This window comes from Nanorana parkeri, unplaced genomic scaffold (genome assembly GCF_000935625.1).
Source record: "Nanorana parkeri isolate BGI_ZX_2015 unplaced genomic scaffold, ASM93562v1 scaffold44, whole genome shotgun sequence".
In the NCBI taxonomy this organism is placed as follows: Eukaryota; Metazoa; Chordata; class Amphibia; order Anura; family Dicroglossidae; genus Nanorana; species Nanorana parkeri.
Genome location: NW_017306312.1, coordinates 1,001,162 through 1,019,614, shown reverse-complemented (window position 1 = coordinate 1,019,614; position 18,453 = coordinate 1,001,162). Strand labels below are relative to the sequence as shown.

The 18,453-nt window shown below is 43.7% G+C and overlaps 2 protein-coding genes across 4 annotated transcripts in view; one reads left to right on the top strand and one right to left on the bottom strand.

Annotated features, from left to right (window-relative positions):
• CIR1 (corepressor interacting with RBPJ, 1) overlaps positions 1–1,753 on the bottom strand; it is a 32,878-nt gene extending 31,125 nt beyond the window's left edge. For all 3 annotated transcript variants that reach the window (XM_018572552.1, XM_018572546.1, XM_018572547.1), the window contains exon 1: positions 1,610–1,753. In XM_018572552.1, the coding sequence (XP_018428054.1) occupies positions 1,610–1,681 (72 nt within the window). In that variant the 5' untranslated portion in view covers positions 1,682–1,753. The remainder of the gene's footprint in view (positions 1–1,609) is intronic.
• SCRN3 (secernin 3) lies at positions 174–13,252 on the top strand. Its single transcript, XM_018572564.1, has 8 exons — positions 174–178; positions 5,180–5,349; positions 5,437–5,618; positions 5,707–5,906; positions 8,426–8,638; positions 9,558–9,720; positions 10,373–10,553; positions 12,925–13,252. Exons 2-8 carry the CDS (start codon positions 5,194–5,196, stop codon positions 13,072–13,074), a joined length of 1,245 nt encoding a protein of 414 aa, XP_018428066.1. The 5' UTR covers positions 174–178; positions 5,180–5,193; the 3' UTR covers positions 13,075–13,252.
• The last annotated feature ends 5,201 nt before the right edge of the window (positions 13,253–18,453 follow it).

Sequence of the window (18,453 nt, the reverse complement as noted above, 5' to 3'; positions counted from 1 at the left end):
GGAAACACCCCAGAAATCAGAAGCAGTCAGTCTGATGCACTAGGCCAGGGTTAGGCAACCTTGGCTCCCCAGCTGTGCTGAAACTACAAAACCCATCATGCTTCTGCCTCAGGGAGTCATGCCTCTGGCTTGCAATGGCTAGTGGGATTTGTAGTTTCAGCACAGCTGGAGAGCCGAGGTTGCCTACCCCTGCACTAAGCTCAATTTGCACAGCTGTGGCACAAGGATAAGGATCTTTATTTCAGATATTTTAAATCACATTCAACTGGAAAACGATCACGTTTCTGTGAGTTGAGACTAGTGCTTTCTTTAAACATGAGTCACATATCTTCCTACTGTAAATAAATGTTAAAAAAAGAGCAGGGTTTTATTACATCAATGTGCCTTATATTTCATTAAAATGAGTCATAGAGTTATTGTCAAGACGAGTGGCATAGCTAAAGAACTCCAGGAATTATTCAAATTAACCCTTGCAGCACTGCAAGGTTTAAGTGCTCGTTTTGGTCTGCGGACAAAACAAAAAGACATAAAACTTACCCGATCCTCCATCCTGCCTGGCTACGGAACCAGTCCCCACAAGCCTCTTCTCCTCCAGACTCAAGCAGTCTAAGGACCTGTGACATAATCATACCTAATGCAGGTCTATTAGATGTGAGGGCACCGAGGGACATACCACAGCCGGAGCAGAGACGTGAGCAGTCACTGCCACAGGACAGAGGATCAGGTGAATGGATCTGGTTTAATTTAGCTCCTAGACCAAAACGAGCAGTTTTTATTCAAATTAACCCTTGCACTGCGGCTACCCCGCACTGCCAGGAAAATCTTTAACACTTCTTCTTTAAAAGGTGGCCATATACTATGCGCATTGCGGCCAGTCCTTGATGAACAAGCCGGAATTCACACAGCGGGCGCCGCCGTCAGTCCCCTTTCAGTTGGCTTCTCTCAATCAGCCGATCGAAGGAGCCGGTCATGAAATCTTCGAACAAACAAGCCAATGAGCTGCCAGCTCTGTTCAGATGTTCTGACAGTGGCTGGCGGCTGCTATCAGAATACAATGAAGAGAGCGGGAGATTCCTTGATCAATGCTCATAAGCGTTGATGGAGGAATCTGTTCAGCCCGCGGGTTTGAAGGAAAAAAATAGAACAGTGTATGGTCAGCTTCAGTCTGGTCATATAGCCATCTGGTCCCAAAAGGGTTAATGAAACGTTGCCCCAGCTGGAAATGTTTACTACGTTATTGCAACCAGGAGCTGACAGAGAAGCTGTTTAGGAGCAGCTCTATCAGGCATCTACTGTCCCCACTAAGGAACTTCACCCAATTTGTTGTCATCTGGACAGAAACCCAAATTATAGAACAGGAACAGAAGGAAAATCTTTTAAGGGGGACACGTCTGTTCTGTTGACAACTAAGAGGGGATTCCCCACACTTTGAAGAGATTTCGGTTTACTTCCTGTTGTGTCCCCTGGACAGGAAGTGAAGAGGAGCTCTCCAATGAGACACGTAAACAACTGAGAGGAGGTTTACCTATGAACTATTCAGGCCAAACGGTTTGGGCTTTAGATACACTTCAATGGTGATACAATGATAACCTAAGTAGACATTACTCACCTTCTTGATGTTGGATTTGGAGGCAGGATGGAAATCCTTTTTACACATGAAATTGGCAAATGACTTGCCCATGGCTGCTGCTCTCCAGGGACGATCTCACTAGTAAAACTCTAGACTTGCCACAACCTACACCATCAACACTACATCCCAGGGACAACACCACTTCCTGTTGTGTCTTTCCCGGATGTGCGTCTGTGGAGGGTCGTGATATGAAAACGTCATCAAAACAACGACACACCCTCCAGCCAAAACGAGTCCTTTCCAGAGAAGTTAGGAAGGCGTTTACTGTCTCCGTCTCCGCGGTCATTTTCTATGAGATAAAATTCGTTCTATCACAGAAATTTGTACTACGGAAAAATGGCCGCCACAGCAAGTTCTTGGTATTAAATCGGAGACACGTTTTACGCCTCTTCTCTCTCTCCTCCCGCACGTAGCTGTCTAAGAGGTTTTACGCTTGGAGATGACGTCAATGACGCTAATGGATGGCGGCGGTAGATTTCCAGTCACAATATGGCGTCTTTGACATACTTGTGACAACCAGCTGTTCGTCTCCTGGCTGGAGGGGCAACTGCAGGAACCGAGTAGGGAGATCTCCCCTACAGGAGTTATAGGTGAATGAGGGAGGCTGTGTTATATCTTGTTTATATTAAAGTGTATTTCTACTTTTGCAGGCAGATTGGGATAACACCTATGTCATGTTTGTGACATGTTCCCATTCACATTGCAGACTTTAAAAATATTGAAAATTTGCTGCTTATATTTTACTTGTGGAAAATTCTTAGCTGGCAACCTCTGCAATGTGATGTTAAGGAGGGTTGGTGGGGAGTCAATGTTTACCATAATTAACCCTGTCTATACTGTGCTGGCTGATCTCCTTGTTGATCTACATTTCAACACTAAGTGGTTTGTATGCACTGGAACGCTCAGGACAAAAAAATCCCATTTATTTCTATAGCGCCTGTTCACACCTGAGCATAGCATTGTGCATAAAAAAGTGTCTGTCGCTGGAAAAAGTACATGACCTTTTTTTTTTTTTTTGGGGGGGCGTAGATCAGCATGATTTGTCCCCATAGACTCAATAGGAAATGCTGGGAAACACGCAACACAATTATTTTGTGCGTTTTATGCGCATTTTACCATTTACATTTAACCGTTTTCCCATTCACATCAATATGTCACAATCTAAACGTGAGCATAAAAACGCGCCAAAAAAAGCGGGGGGTGGGGGGGGGTTTGGTTGGCCGGTTTGAGTGGTGGGGCCACAGCATCCCGGGGGAAGTGGCCGCAGTATCCCAAGTTGCTGAATGCTCTGTGTAGCTTCCCAACCAGTTCACTGACGTGACCGTATGCCAGGGAGCTGAGCTGGATGCTCTGGCTGGTGCCACATTGAGCTCCTGGCAGCCAGTGACGTCAGTAAGCTGGGCAAGATACAGTATAAAGAGCCGCTGATAGCACGGTCCGGTGTCTGCCTCTCCTCCTAAACAACAAATCAGCACAACAACCATGCTGCCCCCCTACAGTGATCATTCCCTGCCAGCACCCCCTCAGTAATCATTTTTTGATAACGCACCCCCCTTCCCCTCCTGGAACAACAGCACATCACAGTGAATACCTTAGGGGCAGGCTTGTCCGCAATCAGTGGTGCAATACTCTGGCTCCTGGTCAGTACTGAGGTCTGGATATTCAGTAACATGGACAGAAGAATGAAGGGGCTACCAGTGTGGTGACGTCACTGCACTTGTATTCCGTTGAGATCTACAAGTCCCTCTGATGCGATAGTTGCTCCATTTTTAGACCCTGTCAGAGGATCTGTGAATGAATGACAAGCCTGTGTAGGCAGAGTCGTGCACATCCGCACCAGATTAAAAAAAAATATCAGCAGGATGTGTGGGGGGGAGAGAACCCTATGATTCAGGTAAGTGGAAGGCCCGATGCGACCCTGGTTCATGTTACACCCTGAATACAGGTGTATTAGTAAACATGGTCAGAGAGATGAACATGGTCCTTTCATGTACGCTCCCTTTATCTGCACACTGCCATCTGTTTAAGCCAATAGAAGCTTTTCCATGGAGTCCTATGTTTAATCTTCTCCAAAGAAACTACTAGAAAGGTCAGAAACATTAAAACATAAATATATATTTAGGTTATACTGTGATATTGGGAACACATAACAAACATCAAGTGGGGGGTTTCTCAAATCTGACTGCAAAAGTAGAAATACCCCTTAAATCAGCTTTGTGTCTAACATCTCATTCCCACCATGTCAGCTGATCTTCAGAGTTCAGCTTTATTGGTGTGTTCAGAATTGGCAGATCAATCCACTACACATACCCGGCAGATTGATTCGGAGTATAGTCCTGACACCTGATACACTAAGGGCCGGGTTACACCTAAGCAGTGCGCTAAATGCACAATACCATGCGTTCAGCGCACGCTGTTGTACAGTGCATCTAGCGTGTGGTAACGTGTGCTAGGTTTGTTCTATTGCCATTTATTTGAACAGAACTCCAAAACACTTCCCGGCGGCCGTTCATTGCAGCTCAGTGCGTAGTATCGCAGTCCCGTGCATTGTGGTGGGAAATGTAGTGCGTGCTTTACTTTTTGTACCGCAGAAGAATGTACCGTATTCTAAGTCGCACTGCAACATACGGCTGTCAGGAGGTGCCATGCAATTGAATGGCAACGGTACGCACCTAGCACATGGTACCACATGCTAATTGTGCTGCGTGATAGTGTGCACTAAACACACACACACACAGGGGAATGAATCAAAACTGGAGCAGCTGTGCCTGGCAACCAATCAGCTTCTCTCTTTCATTTTCAAATCTTAACTGAACAAACTGAAGAGAGAAGCTGATTGGTTGCCGTGCACAGCTGCTCCAGATTTTCTCTGCTCCAGTTTTTTTTATAAATTCCCATCACAGTATTATGCATTTAGCGTGCCACCTACGTGTGATCTGGCCCTAAAACATTTGCCTAAATAGTTATGCCACGTATTCACATATGAAGTGTACTATTGCTGGCCACCTTCTGGAAATGCCATATGCCTGGCTGTCATGCTGATCCTTTAGCCTCAATTATTTTTTAAATCATTGATACGGAAAAAGGATTTTTACCATGAACTCCAGCTTTACCTGCTGCTCACTTGTTCCAGGTCAGTAACTCAGAAAATATATAGGCCTACAATTTAGCATGACAGCCAGACAACCAGCATTTTCAGAAGGAGGCCAGCAATAATTCTTCATCAAATTCAGTATGAGGTGCTGTCATTGCTGTCTTTGGCCACCAGGTGGCATATGTAGTTGATTTTGATGCCAAGATTTAGGCTTAGCAAGTTGTCGTTATTGTATTCCAGTACATTTCGTATTAGACATGGTCATCGCCCTTAGGCCTCAGACTGACATCTAAAGATGAAATATTTCATCCGATAATGGTTAAATACTAAATATAAATGTAGAAATGTAAAAGCACGATGGCTATCCTGTATGTATAGTCTTAATTGTAAGTGTGTGTGTCCCATAAATATATATTTTCCTTGTTATACAAGTCCTTCTGTAAATCATATTGCAGGCAGTGGAGACAACATGGAACCCTGCTCATGTGACACTTTCGTAGCTCTTCCCCCTGCAACGGTTGGTGCCCGGATTATCTTTGGGAAGAACTCGGACAGGCCCAGTGATGAAGTACAGGAGATCGTATACTTCCCTGGAAGGACTTATGGAGCAGGAGAGAAGCTGGAGGTCATTATTCCCAAGATACCAATTTTGCTGCATAGACATGCCTGATGGATGTTTCTTATTTGTTCTTCTACTTTTCTTTCCCACTAGAGCACTTACATTAAGATTGACCAAGTGGAGAAGACTCATGCCGTGGTATTGAGTCGCCCATCCTGGTTGTGGGGAGCTGAGATGGGAGCCAACGAATTTGGCGTATGCATTGGAAACGAAGCAGTGTGGGGAAAGGAAGAAATTGATGATAAAGAAGCACTCCTTGGCATGGATCTTGTCAGGTTGTTAAATGAAATGCATTTTTAAAGCCGGAAGGAATAACCAGGAGGATAGTTTCATCACATCCTTATATTTGCATATCTCTTGTAGGCTTGGGTTGGAGAGAGCAGAAACAGCGGAGGGAGCCTTGGATGTCCTTGTTGGCCTGTTAGAAAAGTACGGACAAGGGGGGAACTGCATGGAAAGTCAGATGTCATTTACCTACCACAACAGTTTCCTGATAGCGGACAGAAAGGAAGCCTGGATACTGGAGACTGCTGGCCTGTACTGGGCTGCAGAGAAAGTAGAAGGTAATTTGTGCAACTAGTGAACCTACAAATACTGTAAGCTTGTGTTCAGTGATGGGACTTCCATTATATTGCTCTTTACAGATATGTTAGTATTTAGTCTCTTCCCCTATGGCAATGAAAGGTTAATTCCAACATTAAAGTGACACTAAGCTCAGAAATTAAATTTTCAAAATGCATTCAAGTACCCTAACTATTAATAAAAATGTATCTTATTTGTGTATCACTCAGCTGTAGATCCTCAAATCATCTCTGAATTGGTGCTGGCACTGTCCTTCCTTCTGGAGGGGGGCTACTTTTGTTCCCCATGGTCCCTATGTGTGTTGTAAAGTAGCCACCGCTCCAAACTCCCTCCTGTGATGGACTACAATCTCATGTTTAGTTTACTAATTTGTATAGAGATTGTAGTCTATTACGGGAGCGAGCTTTGAGCGGTGGCTACTTTACAACACACACAGGGACCATGGGGAACAAAAGTAGCCCCCCTCCAGAAGGAAGGACAGTGTCAGCACCAATTCTGAGATGATTTGAGGCTCTACAGCTGAGTGATGCACAGATACGGTCCAGTATTGTTCATGGTTAAGGTACCTGAATGCATTTTTAAGACTTAACTCCCCAGTGTAGTGTCACTTCAATTCCATGTTACACTCATATTTAGGGTATAACATGGAATATGGTGCCCTCCACCCTCATACCTGAATCGCGGGGTGCTTTTCCCTGCAGGCTCCTGTGGATTCGGTGTGGCTGTGCGTAGCTCTGTCCACACAGACGCATCATTTATTCACAGATCATCCACAGGATCTGTGATTGAAGAAAACTAGAAATCCCATATGCCATTGCGGCAGAGAGACTTGTAGATAACTTCCTCCATCTACAAAACCAAAGGGCTGTACCTCAGTACGAATCTAGGGCTGGAGGAACAGTCTGCTGGAACCTAGGCATTGCATTTGTGATCCTCCAATTGCAGTTGCAATACTTTGCAGGTTCCAATACAAAAAAAATATTTTTTTTGCAATATGGGTACATTTTATTATTTTTTTTGCAAAAAGTAGATTTTGCCTTTTTAAGGTGCTTCTTTCTCTTCCATCTTTCTGGGTTTTATAACCTAAATGATATACAGAAAAAAGCATAGGCATTAATAAGTGGATGATGCCCCACCCCTTTCTATTTTAGTTTTTGGGAAGAAAGCATTGGTCATGGAAATGGGCGAAAGAGCAGAAGTTTCTTTCATGGCTGGTGTGACCGCCATTGGCTGTGGCTCAGAGACACGCATATTTCACAATGGAGAATAACATAAGAGGGAACTGAAAATAACATGCGACTCTTGAGGGACGGGTTTGGGATTGTGGATATTTGAGAAATATGATGAGGTGCCAGTTTGGCTACATTAGGGCCATCCCAGCAGCCAGTGTATCATTCTTATTCTTTATGGATTGCTGTAAATACTGGTTCTACGCTTTGTTTTTATGTGCAGTGCTATGCATCAGACCATGGACACTTCCAGTATCTGTAGCTGATATACATGATGTAAACCTGCTACAATAGAAACTTGGGGACTGCCATTCCTGAATGGGTGCAGGTTCCAGGGCTTTCATTCTGATCCAAGCTTCACTGACTAGACAGGAGGCAAGTACAGAGTTAGACTTTTTACACTTCACTGGCTTAAAGGGTTATTAAACTCTTGCGTGTTTTTGCATATATCTACTGCTAGCAAGCAGTAGATATATGGAAAAACTTGAAAAAAAACCTTTTGAAACAGGTTTAAACTTACCTGTGTCTTTGCCGCACGCTCCCGTCCAAACATCTGAAGAGTCTCGGGCGGGCGCATGCGCACTTCAGATGTTGGGCCGGGAGATGAGGAGACACACAAGGTAAGTCTATGGAGCAGTGTGCAGCCGCACAGAATCCGTGGGACATCAGAGAAGAGGAGGACAGAGGAGTCAGCGCTGGATCAGAGACCAGCAGCAGCGCTGGAGGGACAGCTCAAAAGGACAGTAAAGAAGAAGATGATCGGATTAAGAGGCATCTTTTAAGGCAAGTCCTTACAGCAGGATTGGGAAGGGGGGAAAAAAAGTTTGACTTTAATGCCACTAGGATGGCAGCCACGTAGCCTGTATCATTAAAAACAGGTTGGTAGTGGCAGCCCTCAGATTTCTATCTTGACAGGCAGGGTAGGTTGCTATTACTGGGGCCTGTAAGAGCACAACGTTTGGTACCCTATGCAATACCCTCTGCAAGTATTACTTCCTTTATACAGTGCTTGTACTTGGAATATTGTAACAATGTGTACATACTCTTGTATGCGATGGCTGCATTTCGAGTAAAGATGGGGAAATAAATTTGTGGCCAATTACTATGCAGAGCAGAGAGTTGCCTGTTTTGTCTCTGCCACATATGGACACAAAGCTATTGTGCTGAATGGTAAAACTGGCCCCGCTGACAGGTTCTCTTTCCATGCATGTGATCATGTGAGTAGCATTGTGAAGTACTTTCTGACTGCAGTTTGTTGTGTTTTCTGACAGAAGGCATAAAGAATATATCCAACAACCTCTCTATCACCACCAAGATTGACCGTGAGCACCCAGGGATGAGGGAGTATGCCAGGACGAAAGGCTGGTGGGACGGGAAAAGGGAGTTTAATTTCGCTGCTGTCTATTCCTACTTTAACCCCTCTAGATCGTCTTCTTCTGGAGACAGATTTTGTGAAGGCTACAAACTGCTCAGAAAACACAAAGGTGAGTGAAGGGGATACGAGTTCTGTTTTATAGATTGTGTTCATCGGGATTTTTCAAATTAAAGTGGAACTCCACATCAATAAATTTACTTAAGAAGAACTCTGGGCATGTACAAAATCAACCCTTCCAGTGGGGCTACATGTTCCCCCTCCGGCACTATAGGTCAGAAAGTTCTGACCGGAGGTTCTGGTATCGGGGAAGGTATTGGAGCATTTGGGCACGTACGAGTACTCGCCCAAATACTCGGTATTGGCACCGATACAGATACTAGTATTGGTATCAGTGCATCTCTAGTTATGAGTTTTTATATATAATGCATGACAGCAGATAATTGAGGAGGGGAAAGGAGACAACATGTGTTGGTGACGTTATTATCTGGAGTTCCACTTCAAAAAAGACCCCCATAGATGTTAGAAAAATAAAGGCAGCTCAAGCTGCAATACTCGCACATCGATCCTGGAGTTAGGCTTTAACATCTGTTGAGATAGGGAGACTGATCCACTAAAGGAGTTGAGACTATTTACTCCAATTGTGTGAATTTTCAAATCAGTTACCCAATCTTGTGAAAAGCAAATTCCTTTTCCCTTTAAATCCCTAATCCTGTGCGGATAAATTAAATAAACAGGATAATTGAAGTAAATATTCACAGCATTTGTTGTTTTCAACTCTTCTCACAAATCCGCCTTACTATATCGGCCACACAGGGAGTGCGTTGTTTCCTGAAGTCAGGCATCCCATAGACTTGTAGTGTGACGTACAACTACTGCGTAGCACTCCAAAGAAGGAAGCAGACATAGACAAGTTATTTTTAAAACAAGTTATTTTTAAAACAATAGGTTGTATGTAGGTTGGCACTTTATTACCTCAAAGTCCTATTATGATGTCATCCTCTTATGTAAGTGCTCTGTCTATATGTTAGGAAACATTACAGCCGAGAGTATGATGGAAATTCTATCAGACAAGCCAAGTGGCATTAATATGGAAGGTGGCTTTATGACAACTGGAAGCATGGTGTCCATCCTGCCACAGGATCCATCCCAGCCCTGCTGTCACTTCTTTACCGGAACTCCAGACCCATCCAGGTACAGTATATGTAGACTATGAAGGGCATGGTGGGTATAATCTGGGTCTGTTGAGTTTAAAGCTATAGAATGACACTTACAAACTGGATTCATTTCTTAAAGAGCATCCTATCATTCCTCCATCCACACAGTGTAGCGTAGATGGAGGAATCTGTTGCACTTTTTCCATCTGACCATAGAAAGTCTGCAGATAATCTCTAGGTGTATAGCCAGTTTAAAGGTGCCCACACAGCTTGCGATAATTGCAGGAAATCCCGCGATCGTACGATATCGTAAGGTGTGTGGAAGCCGTGCGACCTCTACTACTGGTCGCACAACCTCTACTCTACTACAAGGTTGCACGACTTTTATCTTAGGAACATGTTCGAAAACCCGCCGAGCATCGTACGATGTTCGGCGGGTGTGTAGCATGTTCGTAAGATAAAAGCCGGACAGGCCGGTGTGTGCACTGCCCGTTCGGCATTGCGGTAATTGGAAGCCCGCCGCTCGGGGGCGCGGCTTGCGATCATCGCAAGTACGGTCTGCCTGTCCAAGATGGGCAGATCGTACGTTTTTTTAAATTACCTTACAACCATCGCAAGACAAAAGTCTCCCCAGATCTATGTTCAATTGGAAATATACTTTATTCATGCATTATTCTTTTTTTCCCCAGATCTATGTTCAAGCCCTTCATTTTTGTGCCCCAGATTGAGCAGTTTGTAAGAACAGCTTCGCCTGTGTTGGGCGCTGATGATCCTGTCAAATTGAAGCCAAGGTTCCAGACAGGGCCAGACAGAAGGCACGAGCTTTATAAGAAGCATGAAAGTACTCTGAGGTCTAAGGAAACATCACAGGTAGGTATAGGCATCACACTTCATAATAGAGGCTTCTATACACCGCATTGGGCAGTTTAAAGTGACACGACACTCAAGAGTTAAATCTTAAAAATACATTCAAGCACCTTAACTATTAACAAAAATGTATCTTATTTGTGTGTCACTCGGCTGTAGATCCTCAAATCTCTGAATTGGTGCTGACACTGTCCTTCCTTCTGGAGGGTGGCTACTTTTGTTACCCATGGTCCCTGTGTGTGTTGTAAAGTAGTCACTTGCTCTAGAATGAAGGACAGTGTCAGCACCAATTCAAAGAAGGGACATGTGACATTTTTTTCTTAAACAATACAGACTAATAATTTTAGGGCAGTTTCTTTATAATTATGAAGAACTGACTCAGTGATTTATTCAGCAATGGAGAATAGCAACCAGGAATAGAGGACTACAGATCCCATCAATCCACGATTATACAACAATGGGGGGTGGCAATCGGCTATAGAGGACTACAAATCTCAGCAATTCATGATTATACAACAATGGGGGATGGCAATCGGCTATAGAGGACTACAAATCTCAGCAATCCATGATTATTCAGCAATGGAGAATGGCAATCGGCTATAGAGGACTACAGATCCCATCAATCCATGATTATACAGGAATTATGCAGGGCTGAGTTTGGGGCTCTGCGGGCGGGTGCAGGGCTCCACGACTGTGCGGGTGTGGGTCTGTCAAGTTCTGCGCCGGTCTCTACGAGCGCCAGGGAGGAAGAGGAGATGCGGAGCCAGACCAGTGCTCTCAAAGACAGCTGCGAGGTTCCCAGCCATTGTTTAAAAATGTAAAGGGCCAGTATTGGACTTTAGTATCGGGCTACTTTCACGCATACAAGTACTCGTGAAAATGCCCTGTAACCTGTACTAGTATTGGTATCGTGACATCCCTACAAATAAGATACATTTTTTTAAATAGTTAAGGTACTTGAATGCATGTGAGAGAGGGACCTTAGATTGTAAGCTCTTTCAGGGCAGGGTCTGACGTGAATGTGTACTGCGTAAAAATGTCGGCACTATATAAATACCTGTACTAAATGAATAAATACCTGTACTAAATGAATAAAGAAGGTTCAACTCCTGAGTTTAGAGTCACTTTAATATCTTTATTCAGCATACAGATTCACTTTAGAAGCAATTTCAAGCAACAGAAGTCATCAGGCAGTGTCTTGCCAGTACTAAGCTGGAAACACTGCAATGTGGCAAAAAAAAAAAATCTAGCCTTCACTTTATTCTGGTTAAAGTGACCAGGCCTCAGCTCCACACTCTATTGCACTTCTTGAGCTCCTTCTGACTGCTACAAGACAGAGTGGTGGGACAGGTAAGCATTATACATTTGTGTACACTGAGGTACATCCATATTCCATCTGCTATCAGTTACCATTCATTCCTAGGGAAGATGCAGTTTCTGGTAAAGTAGCAGTGGCGGAACTACCAGGGTGGCATGCGCGACTGGGCCCTGGTGCTTCGCCACTGGGGGGGAAGGGAGGGGGGTGGCCTAGAAAGGAAGAGGCGCCGGCCCCGGTATCTGCCGACATACAGCTCCCAGCAGGCCGTTATTCCCAGACTCTGTACGATGCTCTGAGACCCAGACTGCACTACTCGGCGTGCCCTCCAATCGGCAGCTCCCATTCTGTAGCTGGGTGGGGTTCTGTGCTATTATGCAGTTGCTGACAAGGGAGAAGCACATTGATCAGCATAAAGGGGGTGCGGCTGAGTAGTAGAGGGGGCGTGTCCGGCTGTGTTATATGCAGGAGATCGCTGTGCGTGGAGACGGTGAAATGAAAAGAAAAACGTGAGATCTACAATGTGTGTCCTAATTTATATTCATCAAAAGAAATATCAGACAAGATACGACTAAGAAACACAATTATTTGTGTGAAAAAATAAAAAATGAATTAAAAAATAATTTTTTATATATATAGATCATACAAACCGCTGAGGCACCGATATTGCCTCCTGGGACTACAGCTCCCAGCAGGCTAATGCTCTGCAGGGGGGGGGGGCCCTTTCATGGTTTCTTGCATTGGGGCCCTGAGGTGTCTAGTTACACCTCTGTAGAGTAGTGTGCAATTGTTTCATGGTGAGGAAGAAATTGTAATAGAAAGAACATTACTTGAAGCTTCAGCAGATGGACAGCTGGGAGGCGTATCCCTGTGTAATGTGAAGGACATAGTACCTTTTTAGAAACACTATGTAAATACTGCAGGTGGCAGTTTGGCACAATATAAAAACAAAACATTACATGACATGTTCCAACTGTTGTAGATCTTGTTAAGGAAAGTTCTTTGATTACTGGTTTATAATGGTAAATATGGACTTAAAGTCTTTTTATTTCATTATAGGTAAAGGAGTTGTTGAAAAAAATCAAAAACTTGGAAAAACAGAAGCTGGAAGAGGTAGAAATATTGCTACAGAATGGGACGAATGACACCTCTGCATTAGCTGCACTGTTTTCCAAATGTGTGGAGGAGGAAATGAAGATCTATGAGTAACATGATATAATGCATTGTGTGGCTTAGCAGAGTTCAATATCCCTACATAGATTTATCAGCCATTTCATGTGAAAAAAGGTTTGTGGATCTGTAAAGTATGCGATAAAATTTGCTTTACCATCTGTCACTGTCCTCAAAATGTCAAGTTTGTGATATATACAGTGTATACTATATGGCCAAAGGTGTGCGCACACCTGTTAATCACATCTATAGGAGTGTGTTGGACAGTCCATTAAAAACTAATATGGAATTGTCCCCTCTCCCTCTGCGCTTTCCAATCTTTTGGGAAGGCTTTCTGCAAGTTTTTGGAATGTCTCCAAACTCTGAGGCTTCCTACAAGAAATGGAGTGGGAATTCTCCATTAAACCAAAAGAGCATTTGTGAGGCCAGGTACTGATGTTAGATAAAAAGACGTGGCTCGCAATCAGCGTTTCTAACTCAGCCCAAGGGTGTTCAGTAGAGTTGAAGGCAGGGCTCTGTGCAGACCGCTTGGGTTGCTTCACATCAAATCATGGCTTTATGATGGGGGAGAGAGGCTGGAATGACCGGTCTAAGAGCAAGCTGGCTCTGTGGATCGGGTGAATATAACTTAATTTTTTTAGCATCGACAAAAATAAGCAGTTAACACTTGGTGTGGTGGTAGCATGACTGCAAGGGTTAATAAAAGGTTTTCCTGGAGTTTTTCTTTAATAGAAGAGAAATAAAACAACAGTAAAAGTATAGAGTTTTTCTTTGCAGAGCTAAAAAGTGTCCAAGCTCCTAGGACACTAGAAAAAAAACGGAGACATGACTGTTTGGGACCGTAGACTGGAGACTGGAATTCAACTTTTTTTTTTCCCCCCGTTTCCCAGTGTCCAGCGTCCACCTTCTAAAGGCAGCACACGACTTACTAACTATATCCCTGTGTCAATCAATGAACGAGAATGTTTGTTTTTCTTTCCTGCCATAGTTATTATACAGGATTTATATAGTGTCAGCCTAATGGGCAGTGTTTTACACAATCAAAGGAGACCGAGCAATTAGAATACAAGAGGACCTGTTCATGAAAGCTTACAGTCTATTTCCTGCACTACACACTATTTATATGAACATGTTTTATAAAACACAAACAAGTGAACTGATCCAACTGTTCTTTTATTAGAGGTAAAACTTGGATGAAAAACAAGCACAAGCCAGGCTGAATGAATATGAACATTTTGTTGCATATGGTAAATGTGCAAATACCGCAGCTTTTTCTGGGGTCAATATACAATAACACTGGACATAAAGTATTTGTTGGTTCTTGTGTCTGTACAAAATGATTTATAGAATTTGGCATCATACTCTAGATTTTGAGATCAATCATCTTCACTGGTGGATGTTATGGTTCTTCAGCAAACAGATGCAGTCAGTATAATATTCTTTAAGTATTGTTAGGCCCATGCACACAGGACGTTTATGTGCGTTTGAGGATTCCTGCGGCAAGATCCTACAGATTCTTGTGGCAGGAATTACGGGTGTGCCCATCCAGATGCGGCTGCTTTGCTCATTCAAGTTTGACAGCGGCCGCATCTGCCTGTGGCTCAGCATGTCTCTGTACATGGTGCGATTACCTGCAGATCAAGAGCGATGTCTGTCCCAGGACACAAACTCTGCACCCTGGGACAAGCACATCTCCCGATATGCAGTTAATCATACCATGTACGATTACATGCAAACAGCCACAGACAGATGAGGCTGCTGTCATCCTGTCTTGGACTTGAACGAGCACAGCGGTCACATCTGAACTGGCATACCTGGGATTCTTGCCGCAAGAGTCCCCGAATGCACAAAAAAGAGTGCATGGGTCCGCAATGAGCATACATTCAAACTCATAACAGTCATAGAAGCATCACTTGGCAACGTTAGTTTTAATGTCGACATGTTCTAAATCTAGCTTTCTATAAGTAAAAATCAGTCCCTTGAGTAATATGAAAGGACAGGTCAGAAGTACTCATCTTCTGGCATGCTGTCTATGTGCATCTCCTCTGCCATTGGTCATATGGTCTCTGATAAAGGTCAGGCAGAGCTGCTTACCTGCAGGCTTTGCCGATTCATCACTCCCCCAAGTCGATTTGGCTGAAACCATGTGACTGGCCCTAGGAGGGGATAAGTTGAAGGCATGCAGGCGATGGGTATTTCTTCATATAAGGGCAGAGGAGTGACTGAAGCTACATAGGAATTTCTTGAATCTCGCTGTACTCTGCAACTGTGTGAAAGCGGGGTCCCAAAAAGAGTAAGCATGTTACCACAGAGAGAATGGCTACTTTAGGGTTGAAATAGCAAGAGAGGATCGTTTAGACAAACATGCTGCTTCTTTGGGGTTTTCAAGTTACATTTATAGCATAGATCGCTTATAAATAAGCAGATCTACGACTCAAAAACAACAACACAACAAAATATTGCATAATTATTGACCACAAGGTACTTGTCAGACAATAAAGCATCTTAAAAATGTAAAGTATAAATATATTTACTCGCCACCTTATGTCAGTACAATAAAATCATACGTTAACCAATTTTGGCACTTGCTGTGTATGAATTTGCAATAGTGTTCTGTCATTGAGTCAGTAAACGCAGGACGTTCAGATACATTAGCATCAAATGGTCTAAACCAAAGCAATGGGTATAGTGAAAAGCACAACAGTGACATGCAGGCTAACAGCCACAATCGTATCATTTAGAGGATTCTTAGCGGTTGCTACGGGTTACAGCACGATGCCATTAGGTATAAATCTGTAAATGTTGCATCTCTGGCTCCTTTTCTCAGTTGAATACATCAATGATAAAACAATGCACTAGATTCTTAGTATGTGCCAAAATAAACATCTAAAATGTGTGTCATTGTCTTTCCTTTTAACTTGTGCTTCTTTCACACGGGCACTTAAATGGAGCTCTCAGTAGGTGGTACTTTGAGCTGGCAAGTGTCCCCTGAAAACGGGTCATATAATGTGTATGGGGCCAATCAGCTCTGTACACATGTGGCCTGGCTGTGCGTTGCAGCACTCTGAACACCATACAAAGTCTGGGCCATTGCTGGCCATTCACTAGTATTGGTTATGGAAAGGGATCTCCACAACATGGATCTTAGGTGCTCTTTTACATCCAAGTCCTGTGTGAACCCAGTGTATTGTGTATAAATGCAAACACAGCTCTATAGGTATCCATGTCACAAGATCTTCCCGAGAAGGTGCTCCATCTCAGAGCAGGCGTGGACAGAGCAGGTTATGACCTCTGGAATCTCTGCTCAAGTTTGAAAAGCAATGGTTAGGTCACACAGGAGCAAATCAATACCAGACATCCTTAAACACTTTCCTTAAAGTGTATCTTGTCTGCCATTCTAAATTTTAAAATGTAAAAGACCCGTATGCCATTTTAAAAGAAAAAGTCCTGTCTAAAAGCAGATGCTGCGACATGTTTGCCGTTACATTGGTTAGCCAGAAAGCCCTGCTTGCCTGTATGAAACTAGCTTCACTCTGAGGGCCTCACTTTAGGACCAAGCCCCATCAACTGCAACCCCCTGTCCAGTAAGAGTGCCTCGAGCCAATAAGAGCACTTTATTTAGATATGGTGAAGACAGTTGGCAGGGCTACAGCTGGACATAAATCAATCAAATCTCAATCAGTTCCTGCTTAATTAGCCAAAATGCAATCTGTTGGTGGCCCTACCAACACCACCCAGCTCAACAAAAGGCAATGGAAAAACTGGAGGGAAATTTGGCCAGACAGCTGCAGTCACTCTTTAGGTATTCTGACAGCTGTGGGCACTAGGTTGGCAGAATACAATACCCAGCAGGAAAGATTCTTGCATCTACTCTCTTTATTGTGAATGGGGGAAAAATTTTTTTTCTTGTTCAGCCCCAAGGGTGTGAGCGAGTTAAATATTACAGCACATGGCCAGCTTTAGTCCTGAAGTCAGTCCCCTAGTAACAACGTGAAACAGAGAGGCGCACAGAACAGGATTTCTAGCCGAGAAAGGTAAAGCGGACATCGTGTAGGACTTTTAAACAATTCAGAGGGTAACAATTTCACATTAATCCAAGAGATGCAAAACCAGTTATGTTTTGTGTATTATACATACTCCAGAGAACACGTAATGTAAACCTAATATGAACACAACCACCTAAGAGGAGGCACCAGTAGTTGCATGTACATACATCTGGTTGGCAGGAAGATGTTTTCTGTGCAATTCACAAAGAAACATGATTCTGTCTTAGTGGGCTACTCTAGTGGCTGAGTCACAGCTTATTTACATAGAGGGGGATTTATTAAAACTGGAGCAGCTGTGCATGGCAACCAATGTTCCTTTCATACGATTTTGTTTGTGCCAATTGGGAATATCATATATTTAAATGGCATTAGATCAATGTGGAGGACTGGTGTGCGGAATATTTAGTTAGCGGCTTACACTCAGAAGTACACGTTTCAGGGATTTATTAAAGGAGAACTATGGGGGTTGTCTTTTCCCCATAGTTCTCCTTAGGGTAACGGGAGGACACAAACTAGCGTCCTCCCGTCACCATAAGCTCAGTATACCGCGAGCTGCAGCTCGCGGTATACTGAGACACCGCAGTATACCGCAAGCAGCTGCTCGCGGTATACTGAGACGCTGCAGCTGAAGCGGTTCCCGACAATTGTGCCGGGATCCGCTCAGCTGCGTGAATGACAGCTGGCTCTGCCTATCTAAAAGGCAAAGCCAGCTGTACCCGCCCCCTCCCCCGTCCGTTCCGTCAGCCAGCGCTGGCAGATCGGAGGGGGGAATCCAGCCCAGGATCGAGAGGTGAGCGAACGCCGGTATGTGTTCGCTCACCTCCCGATCTACTGAGCCGACCTGTGACAGTCTCATTGTCACAAGTCGGCTAGAACTATGAGGTGATTGAAAATCACTCACCTCATAGTTCTCCTTTAACATAGCAATTTCTACTCTTTCTTTAAAATGAAATGTGCGCTTTCATACAATATCAGTACAGAAAACAAAACATAATATATTAATTTGTTAATACAATATTTTCAGAGTATGTACAAAATATTTTATAGCAGCATTATGTTGTTGAGTGCAGAAGTACAGGGACAGAGGGTAGCTGACAATGCTCATCATTAGAAGGAAACCAAAGCAATTCAGAGTGGTCAGCTAAGGGTTTGTGTCACTGCACTTTGCTTCACTTCAAATGGGTTTTGCAATCCAATACAAGTTCATGGAAAACCCACTTGAAGCGGGTCACATGCAGCAGTGAATTCTGAATTATTTCAGAAGCGTCTCAAACTGATGTCATCAACACACCCAAACCCCATTCACACAGGCCCTAAAGCTGGCCATACACTAGTAGACTTCTAAACAAACCTTCGTATGAAAGATGTTTCT